The sequence below is a fragment of the Triticum dicoccoides genome, chromosome 2A, assembly GCF_002162155.2.
Source record: "Triticum dicoccoides isolate Atlit2015 ecotype Zavitan chromosome 2A, WEW_v2.0, whole genome shotgun sequence".
Classification (NCBI taxonomy): domain Eukaryota; kingdom Viridiplantae; phylum Streptophyta; class Magnoliopsida; order Poales; family Poaceae; genus Triticum; species Triticum dicoccoides.
Genome location: NC_041382.1, coordinates 557,909,151 through 557,926,353, shown reverse-complemented (window position 1 = coordinate 557,926,353; position 17,203 = coordinate 557,909,151). Strand labels below are relative to the sequence as shown.

Here is a 17,203-nt window from a genome sequence, read left to right as displayed (position 1 = left end):
CCTAGATATTCTCATAATTATTCGCTTTTCTATCAATTGCTCGGCAGTAATTCGTTCACCCATCGTAATACTTATGCTATCTTGAGAGAAGACACTAGTGAAACCTATGTCCCCCGGGTCTATTTTCCATCATATAAGTTTCTAATCTATTTTACTTTGCAATCTTTACTTTCAATCTATATCATAAAAATACCAAAAATATTTATCTTATCATTATTATCTCTATCAGATCTCACTCTCGTAAGTGACCGTGAAGGGATTGACAACCCCTTTATCGCGTTGGTTGCAAGGTTCTTATTTGTTTGTGTAGGTATGAGGGACTTGCGTGTGGCCTCATACTGGATTGATACCTTGGTTCTCAAAAACTGAGGGAAATACTTACGCTACTTTGCCGCATCACCCTTTCCTCTTCAAGGGAAAACCAACATGGTGCTCAAGAGGTAGCAGCAGCCTTTAGCATTGCGAAGAGCTTGGGAATCGTCTTATCCATCCCTTGCATATTATAGTTCATCACGAAGCTCTTGTAGCTTGGTGGCAGTGATTGAAGAACTCTGTCAATGACACTATCATCAGGAAGATTAACTCCCAGCTGAGTCAAGTGGTTGTGGTACCCAGACATTCTGAGTATATGTTCACTGACAGAACTATTCTCCTCCATTTTGCTGCACTAGAACTTATGGGAGACTTCATATCTCTCAATCCGGGCATTTGCTTGAAATATTAACTTCAACTCCTGGAACATCTCATATGCTCCATGACATTCAAAACATCGTTGAAGTCTAGGTTCTAAGCCATAAAGCATGGCACACTGAACTATCGAGTAGTCATCAGCTTTGCTCTGCCAGACGTTCATAACATCTGGTGTTGCTCCTGCAGCGGGTTTGTCACTTAGTGGTGCTTCGAGGACGTAATTCTTCTGTGCAACAGTGAGGATAATCCTCAAGTTATGGACCCAGTCTGTGTAATTGCTACCATCATCTTTCAACTTAGCTTTCTCTAGGAACGCATTAAAATTCAATGGAACAACAGCACGGACCATCTATCTACAACAACATAGACATGCAAAATACTATCAGGTACTAAGTTCAAGATAAATTGAAGTTCAGTTAATCAAAATACTTAAGAACTCCCACTTAGATAGACATCCCTCTAATCATCTAAGTGATCACGTGATCCATATCAACTAAACCATATCCGATCATCACGTGAGATGGAGTAGTTTTCAATGGTGAACATCACTATGTTGATCATATCTACTATATGATTCACACTCGACCTTTCGGTCTCAATGTGTCGAGTCCATATCTGCATATGCTAGGCTCGTCAAGTTTAACCCGAGTATTTCGCGTGTGCAAAATTGGCTTGCACCCGTTGTATGTGAACGTAGAGCTTATCACACCCGATAATCACGTGGTGTCTCGGCACGACGAACTGTAGCTACGGTGCATACTCAGGGAGAACACTTATACCTTGAAATTTAGTGAGAGATCATCTTATAATGCTACCGCCGAACTAAGCAAAATAATATGCATAAAGGATAAACATCACATGCAATCAATATAAGTGATATGATATGGCCATCATCATCTTGTGCCTTTGATCTCCATCTCCAAAGCACCGTCATGATCACCATCGTCACCGGCTTGACACCTTGATCTCCATCGAAGCATCGTTGTCGTCTCACCAACTATTGCTTCTACGACTATCGCTGTCGCTTAGTGATAAAGTAAAGCAATTACATGGCGATTGCATTTCATACAATAAAGCGACAACCATATGGCTCCTGCCAGTTGCCGATAACTCTATTACAAAACATGATCATCTCATACAATAAAATTTAGCATCATGTATTGACCATATCACATCACAACATGCCCTGCAAAAACAAGTTAGACGTCCTCTACTTTGTTGTTGCAAGTTTTACGTGGCTGCTACGGGCTTCTAGCAAGAACCGTTCTTACCTACGCATCAAAAACCACAACGTGGTATAGTGATTGCCTTTTGATCTTCAGAAAGAACCTTGTTCATTGAATCCGATTCAACTAAAGTAGGAGAAATTGACACCCACTAGCCACCTGTGTGTGAAGCACGTCAGTAGAACCTATCTCGCGTAAGCGTACGTGTAATGTTGGTCTGAGCTGCTTCATCCAACAATACCGCTGAATCAAGAATCAACTAGAGACAGCAAGCAATATGTATATACCCACGCCCACAACTCCTTTGTGTTCTACTCATGCATATAACATCTACACATAGACCTGGCTCGGATGCCATTGTTGGGGAACACGGTAATTTCAAACAAAAATCCTAAGCACACGCAAGATCCATCTAGGTGATGCATAGCAATGAGAGGGGAGAGTGTTGTCCACGTACCCTCATAGACCGTAAGCGGAAGCGTTATGACAACGTGGTTGATGTAGTCGTACATCTTCATGATCCGACCGATCCAAGCACCGAAGGTATGGCACCTCCGCGATCTGCACACGTTCAGCTCGGTGACGTCCCACGAACTCTAGGTCCAGCTGAGGTCGAGGGAGAGATTCGTCAGCACGATGGCGTGATGATGGTGATGATGAAGTTACTGACGCAGGGCTTCGCCTAAGCACTACAATGATATGGCCGAGGTGAAAATCTGTGGAGGGGGGCACCGCACATGGCTAAACAATCAACTTGTGTGTATATGGGGTGCCCCCCTCCCCCGTATATAAAGAAGGGGAGGAGGAGGCCGGCCGGCCCTGGAGGGCGCGCCAAGGGGGGAGGAATCCTCCTCCTAGTAGGAGTAGGATTCCTCCTTTCCTGGTCCTACTAGGAGGGGGAAGGAAGGAGAGGGGGAGGGAGAGGGAAAGAGGGGCCGTGCCCCCTCCCCTAATCCAATTCGGACTCCCTTGGGGGGGGGGCGCCACCTCCTGGCTGCTGCCCTCTCTCTCCCCTAAAGCCCACTAAGGGCCCAATAACTTCCCCGGGGGGGTTCTGGTAACCCTCCGGCACTCCGATTTTATCCGAAACCTCTCAGAACACTTCCGGTGTCCGAACATAGCCGTCCAATACATCAATCTTTATGTCTCGACCATTTTGAGACTCCTCATCATGCCCGTGATCACATCCGGGACTCCAAACTACCTTAGGTACGTCAAAACACATAAACTCATAATACCGAACGTTAAGCGTGCGGACCCTACGGGTTCGAGAACTATGTAGACATGACCGAGACTCATCTCCGGTCAATAACCAATAGCGGAACCTGCATGCTCATATTGGTTCCTACATATTCTACGAAGATCTTTATCGGTCAAACCGCATAACAACATACGTTATTCCCTTTGTCATCGGTATGTTACTTGCCCGAGATTCGATCGTCGGTATCTCAATACCTAGTTCAATCTCGTTATCGACAAGTCTCTTTACTCGTTCGTAATGCAACATCCCGTAACTAACTCATTAGTCACATTGCTTGCCAGGCTTATAGTGATGTGCATTACCAAGAGGGCCCAAAGATACCTCTCCGATACAAGGAGTGACAAATCCTAATCTCGATCTATGCCAACTCAACAAACACCATAGGAGACACATGTAGAGCATCTTTATAGTCATTCAATTACGTTGTGACGTTTGATAGCACACTAAGTGTTCCTCCGGTATTCAGGAGTTGCATAATCTCATAGTCATAGGAACATGTATAAGTTATGGAGAAATCAATAGCAATGGACTAAACGATCAAAGTGCTAAGCTAATGGATGGGTCAAGTCAATCACATCTCTCCAATGATGTGATCCCATTTATCAAATGACAACTCTTGTCCATGTCTAGGAAACTTAACCATCTTTGATTAACGAGCTAGTCAAGTAGAGGCATACTAGTGACACTCTGTTTGTCTATGTATTAACACATGTACTAAGTTTCCGGTTAATACAATTTTAGCATGAATAATAAACATTTATCATGATATAAGGAAATATAAATAACAACTTTATTATTGCCTCTAGGACATATTTCCTTCAGATCCATGTATGAGAACAAAGTGTGGACTTTGGTTGACTTGCCCGATGATCGGCAAGCAATATAGAATAAATGGGTTTTCAAGAAGAAGACTGGCGCTGACGGTAATGTTACTATCTACAAAGCTCGACTTGTTGCGAAAGGTTTTCGACAAGTTCAAGGAGTTGACTACGATGAGACCTTCTCACCTGTAGCGATGCTTAAGTCTGTCCGAATCATGTTAGCAATTGCCGCATTTCATGATTATGAAATTTGGCAAATGGTTGTCTAAACCGCATTCCTTAATGGATATCTTAAAGAAGAGTTGTATATGATGCAACCAGAAGGTTTTGTCGATCCAAAAGGTCGTAACAAAGTGTGCAAGCTCTAGCGATCCATTTATGGACTGGCGCAAGCCTCTCGGAGTTGGAATATACGCTTTGACAGTGTGATCAAAGCATATGGTTTTATACAGACTTTTGGAGAAGCCTATATTTACAAGAAAGTGAGTGGGAGCTCTGTAGTATTTCTGATATTATATGTGGATGACATATTGCTAATCGAAAATGATACTGAATTTCTGAATAGCATAAAATGATACTTGAATAAGAATTTTTCAATGAAAGACCTCGGTGAAGCTGCTTATATATTGGGCATCAAGATCTATAGAGATAGATCAAGACGCTTAATTGGACTTTCACAAAGCACATACCTTGATAAAGTTTTGAAGAAGTTCAAAATGGATCAGTCAAAGAAAGGGTTCTTGCCTGTGTTACAAGGTGTGAAGTTGAGTCAGACTCAATGCCCGACCACTGCAGAAAATAGAGAGAAAATGAAAGTCATTCCCTATGCCTCAGCCATAGGTTCTATCATGTATGCAATGCTGTGTACCAGACCTGATGTGTGCCTTGCTATTAGTTTAGCAGGGAGGTACCAAAGTAATCCAGGAGTGGATCACTCGACAGCGGTCAAGAACATCCTGAAATACCTGAAAAGGACTAAGGATATTTTCTCATTTATGGAGGTGACAAAGAGCTTGTCGTAAATGGTTACGTCGATGCAAGCTTTGACAATGATCCTGATGACTCTAAGTCACAAATCAGATACATATTTATATTGAATGGAGGAGCTGTCAGTTGGTGCAGTTCCATGTAGAGCGTCGTGACGGGATCTACGTGTGAAGCGGAGTACATAGCTGCTTCAGAAGCAGCAAATGAAGGAGTCTGGATGAAGGAGTTCATATTCGATCTAGGTGTCATACCTAATGCATCGGGTCCAATGAAAATCTTTTGTGACAATACTGGAGCAATTGCCTTGGCGAAGGAATCCAGATTTCACAAGAGAACCAAACATCATCAAGAGGCGCTTCAATTCCATCGGCGATCAAGTCGAGGAGGGAGACACAGAGATTTGCAAGATACATACAGATCTGAATGTTGCAGACCCATTGACTAAGACTCTCTCACGAGCAAAACATTTTCAGCACCAAGACTCCATGGGTGTTAGAATCATTACTATGTAATCTAGATTATTGACTCTAGTGCAAGTGGGAGACTGAAGGAAATATGCCCTAGAGGCAATAATAAAGTTTTTATTTATATTTCCTTATATCATGATAAATGTTTATTAATCATGCTAAAATTGTATTAACCGGAAACTTAGTACATATGTGAATACATAGACAAACAAAGTGTCCCTAGTATGCCTCTACTAGACTGGCTCGTTAATCAAAGATGGTTAAGTTTTGTGACCATAGACATGTGTTTTCATTTGATGAACGGGATCACATCATTAGAGAATGATGTCATGGACAAGACCCGTCCGTTAGCTTAGCATAATGATCGTTTAGTTGTATTGCTATTGCTTTCTTCATGACTTATACATGTTCCTCTGACTATGAGATTATGCTACTCCCGAATACCGGAGGAACACCTTGTGTGCTATCAAACGTCACAACGTAACTGGGTGATTATAAAGATGCTCTGCAGGTGTCTCCGATGGTGTTTGTTGAGTTGGCATAGATCGAGATTAGGATTTGTCACTCCATGTATCGGAGAGGTATCTCTGGGCCCTCTCGGTAATGCACATCACTATGAGCCTTGCAAGCAATGTGTCTAATGAGTTAGCCACGAGATGATGCATTACAGGACAAGTAAAGAGACTTGCCAGTAACGATATTGAACTAGGTATGATGATACCGACGACCGAACCTCGGGCAAGTAACATACCGATGACAAAGGGAACAACGTATGTTGTTATGTGGTTTGACCGATAAAGATCTTCGTAGAATATGTAGGAGCCAATATGAGCATCCAGGTTCCGCTATTGGTTATTGACCGGAGATGTGTCTCGGTTATGTCTACATAGTTCTCGAACCCGTAGGGTCCGCACGCTTAACGTTTGATGACGATTTGTATTATGAGTTATGTGTTTTGATGAACCGAAGTTTGTTCAGAGTCCCGGATGAGATCACGGACATGATGAGGAGTCTCGAAATGGTCGAGACATAAAGATTGATATATTGGAAGGTTATGTTTGGACAGCGGAATGGTTTCGGAAAGGTTCGTGCATTTTCCGGAGTACCGAGGTTTACCGGAACCCCTCGGGGAGTTAATGGGCCTTCATGGGCCCTAGTGGAGAGAGGAGGCAGCGGCCAGGTGGTCCCCTCCCCCCAAGCCCAATCCGAATTGGACTAGGGTTGGGGGGGGGGCCTTTCCTTCTCTCCTTCTACTCCTTCCCTCCTTCTCCTAGTGGGAACAGGAAAGGGGGGGGCGAATCCTACTTGGACCGGGAGTCTAAGTAGGACTCCCCCCCTATGGCACGCCCTCCTTGGGCTGGCCACCTCTCCTCCCCCCTTTATATACGTGGGGGGCACCCCAAAGGCACACCAAGCCTTCTCTTAGCCGTGTGCGGTGTCCTCCTCCACAGTTACACACCTCGGATCATATCGTCGTAGTGCTTAGGCGAAGCCCTGTGCCGGTAACTTCATCATCACCGTCGCCACGTCGTCGTGCTGATGGAACTCTCCCTCGTCCTCAACTGGATCAAGAGATCGAGGGATGTCATCGAGCTGAACGTGTAGGTGCAGTACATTCGGTACTTGGATCGGATGGATCGCGAAGCCGTTCGACTACATCAACCGCGTTACTAAATGCTTCCGCTTTCGGTCTACGAGGGTACATGGACACATTCTCCCCACTCGTTGATATGCTTCTCCTAGATAGATCTTGCGTGATCGTAGGATTTTTTTTGAAATACTACGTTCCCCAACATATTCAACATTCACAACTTAAGATATTGTCACAACAGTAGCTTATTGTCGCTTGTTGATTATGTTCATAGTTCACAACTTTAGCTGGGAGAACAACAGTTTTGGATCTTGTTTGTGTTACTGTAAGCAACAAAGGATCACCCAATCATCTTGAGGTTTGAATCCACTAGAACCGAAACGTGCCAACTAAATAGAGGAAATTTCTTGTTGAATCTTGCAATTCATTTGCCCAAAACCAAATAGAGGGAATTTCTTGTTGAATCTTGCAATTCATCTGCCCAAAACCAAAACGTGCCAACTAAACAGAACACCTTCAGCTAGCGCTTGTTTCTTGTTAAGTGTAGCACAAATATTACTAACTTTGTACTAAACTAGAGTCCATTAATATGGATCGGGCAGAGTATTTTTTTTCCATGTTAAACTGTTAAGTTAGTTCCAGGTCACATTAATTGACCACAAAAAGGAGCATATGTTCCCAGCTTACTGATAAAACAAAATGCTGCCAGGATTAAACTTACACTTCATTCAATCAAGGAATACTAAAGTTGACTCAAATTATGTTATCAGCTTTGGCACAAAGGGCATTACAAGTTACAACACAAACTTGAATTGAAGACACTATGGGAAGTTCTTCTTTGCAACATGAGAAGCCCATATAGCTTTGCCGGCCAGGAAGTGAATTGAGGCAGCTGAATCGATCCCACTGGTAATTATCTTCTCCACCAAAAGCTTCTTAGTCTCAGCAAAGGGGAAGCTGGATGGCGGAGGGTTGTCGCGGCACATCTTACACGCATCCTATTGTATAGGAACACATTCTTTAGATTCACCGCTGCTTCCATGACACACCTGACATGCGTCAGCATGTATTCTTCAGATTCAAAACCAAAGATTACTAGCGTTTCCAGACGCCGGTGCTGGAAACGAGATGCAGATGATTCCCACCTTACACCCTTCCTTATGCTATACGAGAGTGCCCTCCTCTTCTCCCTGTCCGTTTCCATTGTACACAAATGATCCCGCACCTGCGTACCATAGGCCGACACCGGTAAATGGAAATGGTTTATCAATATTGCAGCCATTTGTATTTGAAGCAAAAAGCTAAGAACATACCGTCAAATATAACTCCTTCAAGTTGGGCGCAGCTTCAAGAATGAACAATGACCAGGAGAGGTCATACCCTTCTGGAATTTCAGCCATATGCACAAAAGTTAGCTGGCAGAACACGGATGCCAGCTGTCTCGTCAGATGTTCTGGTTGCACCCAAATCTGCATCAAATAAACATGTGATGATATAAGTGGAAAAAGAAGTGACCCCATAACTAGCAAAACATCTATGTCGACTTACCTTTTCGCTCTCAAATCCTAAACTCAGGTTACGCACAGAGGTGCCGCCAAGAAACTCACTTGACTTGACCATTTTGTGGCTACTAAGACAAACATTGGTGAGATCTACAGTCTCGAGCAATGGTACATCACCAACTGATAGTGGATCTTGGAAAGCGATCCAACCATGAAAGGCCATCTGTGTGAGTTTTGGGAGGGAGATGAGCACGACTTTTCTAAATGAACAATTAACGATCTCAAGCTCACTGAGCTGCAGGTGTTCAACATGCAGTGTGGCCCAAACCCCTGAGTCGCAATTGAACATGCGTAGGTGTTTTAGTTGCTTGCAGGTAAGGAGGACATTACAGATGTCTGATTTACCAAATCTCAAATCCTGCAGTTTGAGGCACGTGAGACCACCAAATGCACCCGGGCAAGCTTCAAAGAACAACATAAAATTTCCCCCATAGTAGACCAGATCATCATCGCCGCGGCGGGAGTAATGCGCCTCTGTAAAAATTGCGAATTGGGCTATCTCAACCTTGTGGGTAGCCATGATCTGTCCAACAGCATGTCCAATGGATATGGTGTCATTGTCTCTCAAAAAGAACTTCATGGACAGGAGGTGGATGGTGTTTCGGCTTGGATCCCTGCGTGACATGATGCTCTTTGTTGCTTCAACCGCAGCTCCATTGATTCGAACAATTTCGCGTTGGTAGCATGCAGTTGTTCCCTCAGGGAGGAAATCCAAAACGTCTATCTTAATTTGAGAGAGCATAGCAGGGAGCTGCTGCCACCGTCAGGAGAGGACACAGGTTCTTGCAGCATCGCGAACATTGAGCCGGTCAAGAATGGTGAGCAAAATATGATCAGGCAAGTTGCTAAGCATGTCTTCTCGATTACCGTCCTGCATTTGGCATGGAAACATATTAGAGTTGATTTCTTAGTCTCGAAGGCGCACTTTCAAAAATATTAGCCTAAAGATACTATTTTGATGTAGTCTAAAAGATGCAATTCTGTAGTCTCGAAGATACAATTTTGACATTTTTGACAAATGAAAACTGCTTGCGATGTGTAAAGAGTTTTTAGTTTTGCCGAGAATATTGTGTAAGATGATCTACAGGAAGGATTCCCTGAAAAGAAAGGACAAAGGACTCACCTCCATGGTGTAGATCAGCCGATGACCAAGAGGAGGAGCGAGGGAGGTCTCCGTCGCCGGATGTGTTTTCTGATGACTCGCGGGTGGCTCGGTCTCCACTGAACCTGATGGCTTCGCCGCCGACCGCTTGAGAGGATATATAATGGCTTGGTATAAGCTTCCAACTTCGGAGTCAAAAATTGGAGAGCAAACTCGAAAATTGGAAGGCAAGCCCCCTTAATTCTGCTGGGGGTTGACCGAGAAAGAGACGGAGCCGATCTCCGTCCGAAATGAAAACAGAAATGGATCGATTTCGGTATGCGGCTCGAAAAGGAGCTGCTTTTTATTCGCCGGCCTCTTCCGGAACTGCAAACAAGTGCAGCAGAGGCCGCAGTCGCCGGCCAGACGGCCGGCAAGAGCAAATTAGGAAGCCGGCGCCGCTGCCAGCGCTCGAGCGACGGGCGGCCACGAAGCTCCATTGCAGGTGTTGCTGATGCGGCGCGACGCGCCAGCCTGGGAGAAAAGAAAGACGACGGCGCGACTAGGGAGCGCGGCTGCGTCGGCATTTGGTCGGTGGATGGGCAGCTGACCCATCTCTCGCCTCCAATTAATCTCCCCGCATTTCTCTCTCTGTATGGAAACCCTAGATCTGAGAGGAATCGCGTGGTTGGGATGGAGTTCGGACTTTGGAGAGGACGACTAGCTCTTGGATGTCCACCTAAATCCGCGGAAACTGCAGAACGAAACTTGTGCAGAACCAGCCTGTGTTTGGCGATCGGTCGCCGCGCAATCGGCTTCGGACAGGATAGAGCTTCTGTTTTGGTGGCTGACCACTCGTCCTGCAAAGCTTTTGATGAAGAATTGACGATGGGGAGCATGGATGGAAGCACCGGGAGGGGAGCAGGCAAGCCTCGTCCATTGCTAATGTGAGCGGTGAGCCCATGCACCCGAAGAATGAACAGAAGCACCGCTTGATTTGCACTTAGAAAGACGGAAAACAGTACAACTTGCGGCACATGCCGTGATTTGTTAAAAGTTCAAATTTTGTTGTGCAAATTTCTAGATCCAAATTTGTTTTTACATGTCCTGGATGCCTAGCTAGCTGAGTTCATTTTTACATTCTTAATGTGTGTGTTTAATTTTTTATGAAGATGTTTAATTTGCACATGCAACAAAAGTAAATTGTTGAAAAATGCAGTGGGTCGAGAAATGGGGAAACTCTTGCACAAAATGTTGCTGATGTTGTATACTGGTTGAATCAACTTGATTTTAATTAACTGATGGTGATGATATTTGCAGATAGGAACATGCCAGAAGACGTCGACCTAAGCTCAGACATGGCATTCTTGACTTGGTTGCTTGTAGTGAGATTGGTAGAACTGATTATCGATGATGAAGGCAACATGCATTGTATAAGTACCATCACCGATGGCGGGAGTGGTTGATGGCGAATGATGTTTACATTGGCATGGCAGCAGCGATCGACTGTCGGTCTGCTTGTCATGTTAGATAAAAAAAATAGTCATGCAAAATTGATCATGAAAGAGTGGCTATTCGTTTTGTGTCTACATGGCTGTACAAATGTTTGGCAATCATATTTGCATAAATGTTATATAGTCCTGATCGGTAAATTTGATTTGTCTGTCAGTAGAGAAAAGTAAGAGACCAATTCAAAAGGATACGAACAATGAAAAGAGATCATGATGAATATTAGTCCGATTCCTTACTTTTGATCCTTGACATTCATCCCCGTTCTCATGGTTTCCAATACCAATGGTTAAAAGTGCCATAGGGGACAATAATTTCTTTATTTTGCATGAGATTAGTTTGTTCGTTTGATGTAGCCTTCAAACTACAAATTGTCTTGGGCCTGAGATTTAGGATCTTGTTTCATGCTCTCCAAATTGCTAATTTGCTGATTGATCTTGTGAAGTTTCCCGTTGTTTTTATTTGCATCTATTGTGAGGTTTGTTTGTGTGTTTTCTGTACGTTGGCACGCAAACCAGTTGGCGGATGTTTCCCCTCCAGAATTAATCACGAGTATTAAGGAGGGAGAGGGAACACGGAAATACAGGGGTTGTTTCCCCTTTTTAGGGAGGAAAAGGGGCGTGGGATGAAAATTCTCTGCACCCGTTCGATGAGAAATGGCGGAAGGGGAGTACCAATGGGAGCACACGAGGGGAGCAGGCAAGCCTTGTCCATCAGCAACCATCTTTTTGCAACGTGCTTCCATTCAATAATTTTGATGTAGTCTAAAAGATTCAATTCTTTTTTTTGCAAAAATAAAAGATTCAATTCTGTAGTCTCGAAGATACAATTTGCCTACATGATATCTCAGTGGTTCAATAATTATTTATTTCAGATTTGCTTACGAGATATAATTACCTCACATCTAACTTTCTCACAACACGATCTAAAGATACAATTTTCATGCAAATTAGTGATTGTCTGTTGCGCGTGACTTCCTTTCTATGTTTGCGTGCGCGTGCAGCCTGTTAGTTGCGTTACGTTTGTGTGGTAGCTGGTCTTTTTGTTTGTATCTGGTCCTGAATTGGGCTAGTTTTTTTTGTCCATGTCTGCGTGGAGAGTGGTCCTCTTTTGTGTTTTTTCAGTGGTTTCCGGGAAAAAATTGGAAGAGTGAGGGCGAGCATTTGTTAAAGTATTTTACGTTCACCACCCTCTATACTCGGTCTTTTCTAAAAAAGTTCCTTGTTTTTTTCCAAATTTTCTTTTGGTTTTTAAACTTTTTGTCATAAAATCTATGTTTTTTAAATTTCATAAGTATATTTTAAATTCACGACTATTTTAAACTATGACTTATCTAAGTTTGCCATTGTTTGATTTAGTTTTCATAATTTTCATGCAAGCTCTCTATCTTCCACCTCGTTCGCCGTTGTTTGTTTGTCGCGTATCATGTTGTTGCCTAGGCCTGTTGCATATCATGACGTTCCCTATGTTGTTTCTAGACTACGACCTAGAATTGAAAGTGACAAGAAAAAAGAAGCTCTATCGCGATCGCCGCCTTTACGGTTAATTTTGACATTGTCTCTCTTTCCTTCTAAACTTCATCAAAATGAGAGTTAGTAATGTCTTATTTAAGTTGTTGTCTGTTGGGATCTTGCTGGTGTAATTTTCACGCAAATTCTTGATCTCGTATCGTCGGCTAATGTATTCATGTGTTGTCTATTCTGTTTTGTCCACTTTCGACCTTATCATAGTGCATGTCTTTTTATTTGTCCGACTTTTTTCTTGATTGTGCTCTTTTGGCCCACTTTTTGTTTCGTATGCGTTGTAGAAATAGAAGAGACACGCTATGTTGCTTGACGTTGCCCTTTTCTATTTTCTTTCAAGTTCGATGTTGAAGATATACGCTCTGTAGAAAAGACAGGCTCTGCCTTGCGGTCGATATGCAATTGTACACGATCATTTTTATCTGAGTTGCAAGTCCATCATCAACAAAATACGGGAACACCCTTTTTCCAGGTTGCAACTTCAGCCCTAACATACACAAAAATTGTCCCAGTTGTAAGTCTACCTTCGAGGGCTCGGCCAATTTTCTCCCGTTTTCCCCAGTTGAAAATCCACCCTTGACTCACAACTGAGGCCCGATCTTTCTTGTCTCAGTTGCAAGCCCACTCTCAACTCGCAACTAAGGCATGATCTTTTATTGTCTCAGTTGCATTCTCACCCCTGACTCGTAACTGGACCTGGCATTTTTGTGTCCTAGATGTAAATCCATCCTCGACTTACAACTGAGGCCTGAACTTTTTTTGTTCCAGTTGCAAGTCTACACTTGACTCGTAATTGAGGCCCAACCTATTTTCTCCCAGTTGCAAGTTCACCCTCGACTCGCAACTGGGGCCTAGTCTTTTTTGTCCCAGTTGAAATCTCACCCTCGACTCACAAACTGGTGCCCGACTTTTTTTTATCCCAATTGCAAGTCCATTCTCAACTCGCAACTGGGAGCCGACCTTTTTTTCCAGTTACAAGTCCACTCTCGACTCGCAACTGGGGCCGATCTTTTTAGTCTCAGTTGAAAGTCCACCCTTGACTCGTAACTTTAGTCTAACAAGTTTGTGAATATTTTTTCAATTTAATGAATATTTTCCAAATTCCTGCACAATTTTTAATTTCATGAACACCTTTTATTCGGATATTCTAGAATTCTTTAATATATTCTAAAATTCATGATTTTTTTAGAATTTGTTAATATTTGTTCATATTCATGACAAGTTAATTTATGAACATTAAATTTACACTTCATTACTTCAAAGTGCATTTCTATGTTTTCCTAATATTTTTTGAAAAAATTGAATTTTTTTATTTCATGAGCAATTTTGTTAATCTGTGAATATTTTCTAATCTACAAACATTATTTTTAGCTATGACATGAGTTGGGTATGGCTCGCTCAAAAGTCACAACGTTCAAATAAAGGGCTGACTCGAATGAGTTAATGAACTATGGTATGAGTCGGGTCTGGGTCCGGTGTATGGTTACCCGAGTCTAACAAAGATTTTGGCCATTGGCTTCATGTTACTTTTTCCTTTTCTTTTACGTACTTCGTGTATCCACGGGCAACTTAGGGTGCGTTTGATTACAAGGATGGTCATGAATGGGTTGGGATCGTTCAAAAAATAGACATGTTTGGTTATAAAGCACATGAATGATTCAAGTCAAAAAAAGAGAATATACCTTGAAGATGCTGAACCGTTCCACCCAACCAAATCGGTCGAATCAAATGGCCACGCTTTGCATGCATGACTATGTGAGCATGACTGGTGGTCCCGTCCTAAATAATTAGCTCATCTCTTATATTCAGCCAAACGCATGAATTGAATGGTTTATCCCAAATAAATTGGACGGTCCCAACCCATTCATATGACACCTTCAACCAAACGCATCCTAATCGATTGCCAGCGGAGAGTTTTATAAGCTTGGACTAGTTTCCATCTGGCCGGAGTGAGTAAGCTGAGACAAACAAACACGCCCAAGACAAACAAAAGAGAAACAAGCAAACAAACAAAAAAGGCCACAAACAGTGCAGATGTCATACTTAGATGTAAGGTATTATCTCACATCTAGATGAGATGTAGTCAGACCCTATTTATTTATCAATTCAGGAATTTCTTTCATCTATTCATCAACAATCATGGCAATATAAAGAACACCAGAAGCAACAAAAATTGTATCCACGTCTATAGTCCACTTAGCGACGATTACAATCATTAGAGCGAGCCGAAGGCACGTCCATCATCGCCCCCCTCACCGAAGTTGGGCAAATTTTATTGTAATAGATAGTCGTGAAGTCGTCGTGCTATGATCTCACAGGACCTTGCAACAGAACAGCAATCATCGCCGAGGAGGGCACACACAAGTATCATAAGCATTTTGTAGATAATATAATGGTAATTTGAGAGAAAAATCTAGCATGAGTGGAGCCATGGCCCCAGCAACGTCCCTCCCCCCATCCGCCACTACCAACATGATTTATAGTTTGTGTGGAAGTAAATTCCCTATTATGTTTACCCGCAAAAGAAATCCCTATTATATTATAGTAGCAGTTCATAAAATCATTGAAATGACAACCACAAGATCAGTTGTGATTTATATTCGGTTAAATGGTTCATGTCATCTCTGATTTCAAATAATTATGAAGGAAGTAGCAGTCCTAAAGGCATCTCTAACAGTGACCTGTAAACCGTCTACATATGTTTGGACCATGTTGCCCGAACCGCGGAAACCATGCAACACGGGCCTATATCGGTCCGCGGGGGTCTGGACGCACGTCCCTAACGCTGCCAACACCCGCTTCTGACCACCCTGGCCTACCCAAACCCCCCACCCGCGCATCCCGCCTTTTCCTTTTGATGCACACACCACTTACCGCGCCGCATTCATACTGACCCAGAGCATGCAGCGGCCAGCATTGATGTCGCGATGTGACCGGAGGCAGCGCGACGCTGATCGCCGCTTCAATACAGAGCTTCCCGAGAAACCAACTCCAGCAGCTGCGCCGCATTGAAGCGGCTGACAGGACCTTCGCATGGCGTGTCAAGGAGGAGCGGCTCTCTCCGCCGCCCCGACGCATCAAGGAGGAGCGGTTCTCGCCGCCCCAGGGCTTCGTCAAGGAGGAGCGTCGCGCACCACCACTTTTGCTCAATGCGATCGTGGCGAAGGCGTGCGACCGCATTCTCCACTACCTCGGCAGCGACAGGGGGCGACGACAGCTGTTCGTCGTCCCGGCGCGCCATGACGGCGTAGGAGTACGCCGACAAGGAGCAGCGCCGGCGGGATAGGCGCAATGCCATGCGCTGGTCCAAGTTCGCAGACCCCGGAGTCCCGCCTCCACACATCGTGGCGGACCCGGACCTGGCGTACGCCTGGGCACTGGACAACTCCGTGACGACGTCGAAGTCGGCCAATCGCCGTCTCCACTGCCTTGACAGGGAGATGACCAAGTACGGTCTCTCAGTGAGATCGCTGCCGCCAACGCTGCCCCTCCAAGCACCGCTCCACTCTTCCTCAATCCACGTCCTTGGCGCAGTAGGAAGCGGAGAGGATCATCCACGAGCGTTAGGCGGCTGTCGGGAAGCCCTGTCGCGACGCCGCCACCTTCCGCCGCCCGAAGCCCGACTCCAACGACTCCGATGCCGGATCGGGTGAGGACGACGGAGGAGGAGCCGCCGGCTAGTATATGATAGTTTAGGGTATTATTTTAAGGTTTTTAGTTCACCGGACGAAATATCGTCCGATTTTATGTACAAATTATCCTAGTTTAAATTAAATTCGTCGTGTTTATATCAAAATTCGCCCGGTTTGCATGAGTTTCGTGCGCTTGGTTCCAATTGTTCTTAAAATGTATGCAGACAACGTTGGATGGCGGCCTTCTGCATCCGTGTCCACGGACTGCCCCCTGTACGCGGACGGATGCGGGAGAATATTTACGGTTTGCCGTTGGAGATGCCTAAATGAGTACTTGTGATTTATGACCATATTAGTTATATTTTTTCTAGTTTCCCTCCTATCTTTTTTTAGGAAAGGTTTCCCTACTATCATTGTGAAATGTTTTTTTGTGCCACTCTAGATTTTGTCAATTTTTCTTATGTCATTCTGGATTTTGACATTTCACTTTTGCCACTCTTAGCTTTTGATAATTATCACAATCGTCATTCCGTGACAAAAGCAAAATAATTTTATTTTATTTTTGCCACTCTTAACTTTTGAAATGTCTCACAATTGCCACTTTTAAATTTTGCTTTTGCTACGAAAATGGCAATTATGAAAATTGTCAAAAACTAAGAGTGGCAAAAGTTAAATGTCAAAATATAAAGTGGCATAAGAAAAATTGGCAAAATCTAGAGCGGTAAAAATAAAATTCCCCCATATCTAAAGCCAATTACTATTACTAGTAAGGTTTTGAGAAATACAATTTGGTGATGCCACTCTCTTAAGGCCTTTTAGAGATATTAAAACTACCTGGGAGTGATATTACGAA

General features: G+C 43.7%; 1 protein-coding gene across 1 annotated transcript; it reads right to left on the bottom strand.

Moving 5' to 3' along the window:
* Nucleotides 1-7,751: 7,751 nt before the first annotated feature.
* On the bottom strand, nt 7,752-10,621 carry LOC119355351. The gene is made up of 4 exons (XM_037622141.1): nt 9,729-10,621; nt 8,592-9,476; nt 8,357-8,512; nt 7,752-8,268 (listed from the first exon to the last, which is right to left on the bottom strand). Exons 2-4 carry the CDS (start codon nt 9,345-9,347, stop codon nt 7,957-7,959), a joined length of 1,224 nt encoding a protein of 407 aa, XP_037478038.1. The 5' UTR covers nt 9,348-9,476; nt 9,729-10,621; the 3' UTR covers nt 7,752-7,956.
* Nucleotides 10,622-17,203: the final 6,582 nt, after the last annotated feature.

Bases quoted from the DNA above. Each gene is read 5' to 3' on its own strand.
- LOC119355351 (XM_037622141.1), bottom strand. From the start codon at position 9,347: ATGCTCTCTCAAATTAAGATAGACGTTTTGGATTTCCTCCCTGAGGGA. The intron at 8,513-8,591 runs GTAAGTCGACAT...TATTTGATGCAG, and splicing joins TAGGATTTGAGAGCGAAAAG to ATTTGGGTGCAACCAGAACA. The intron at 8,269-8,356 runs GTATGTTCTTAG...TATGGTACGCAG, and splicing joins TGAAGGAGTTATATTTGACG to GTGCGGGATCATTTGTGTAC.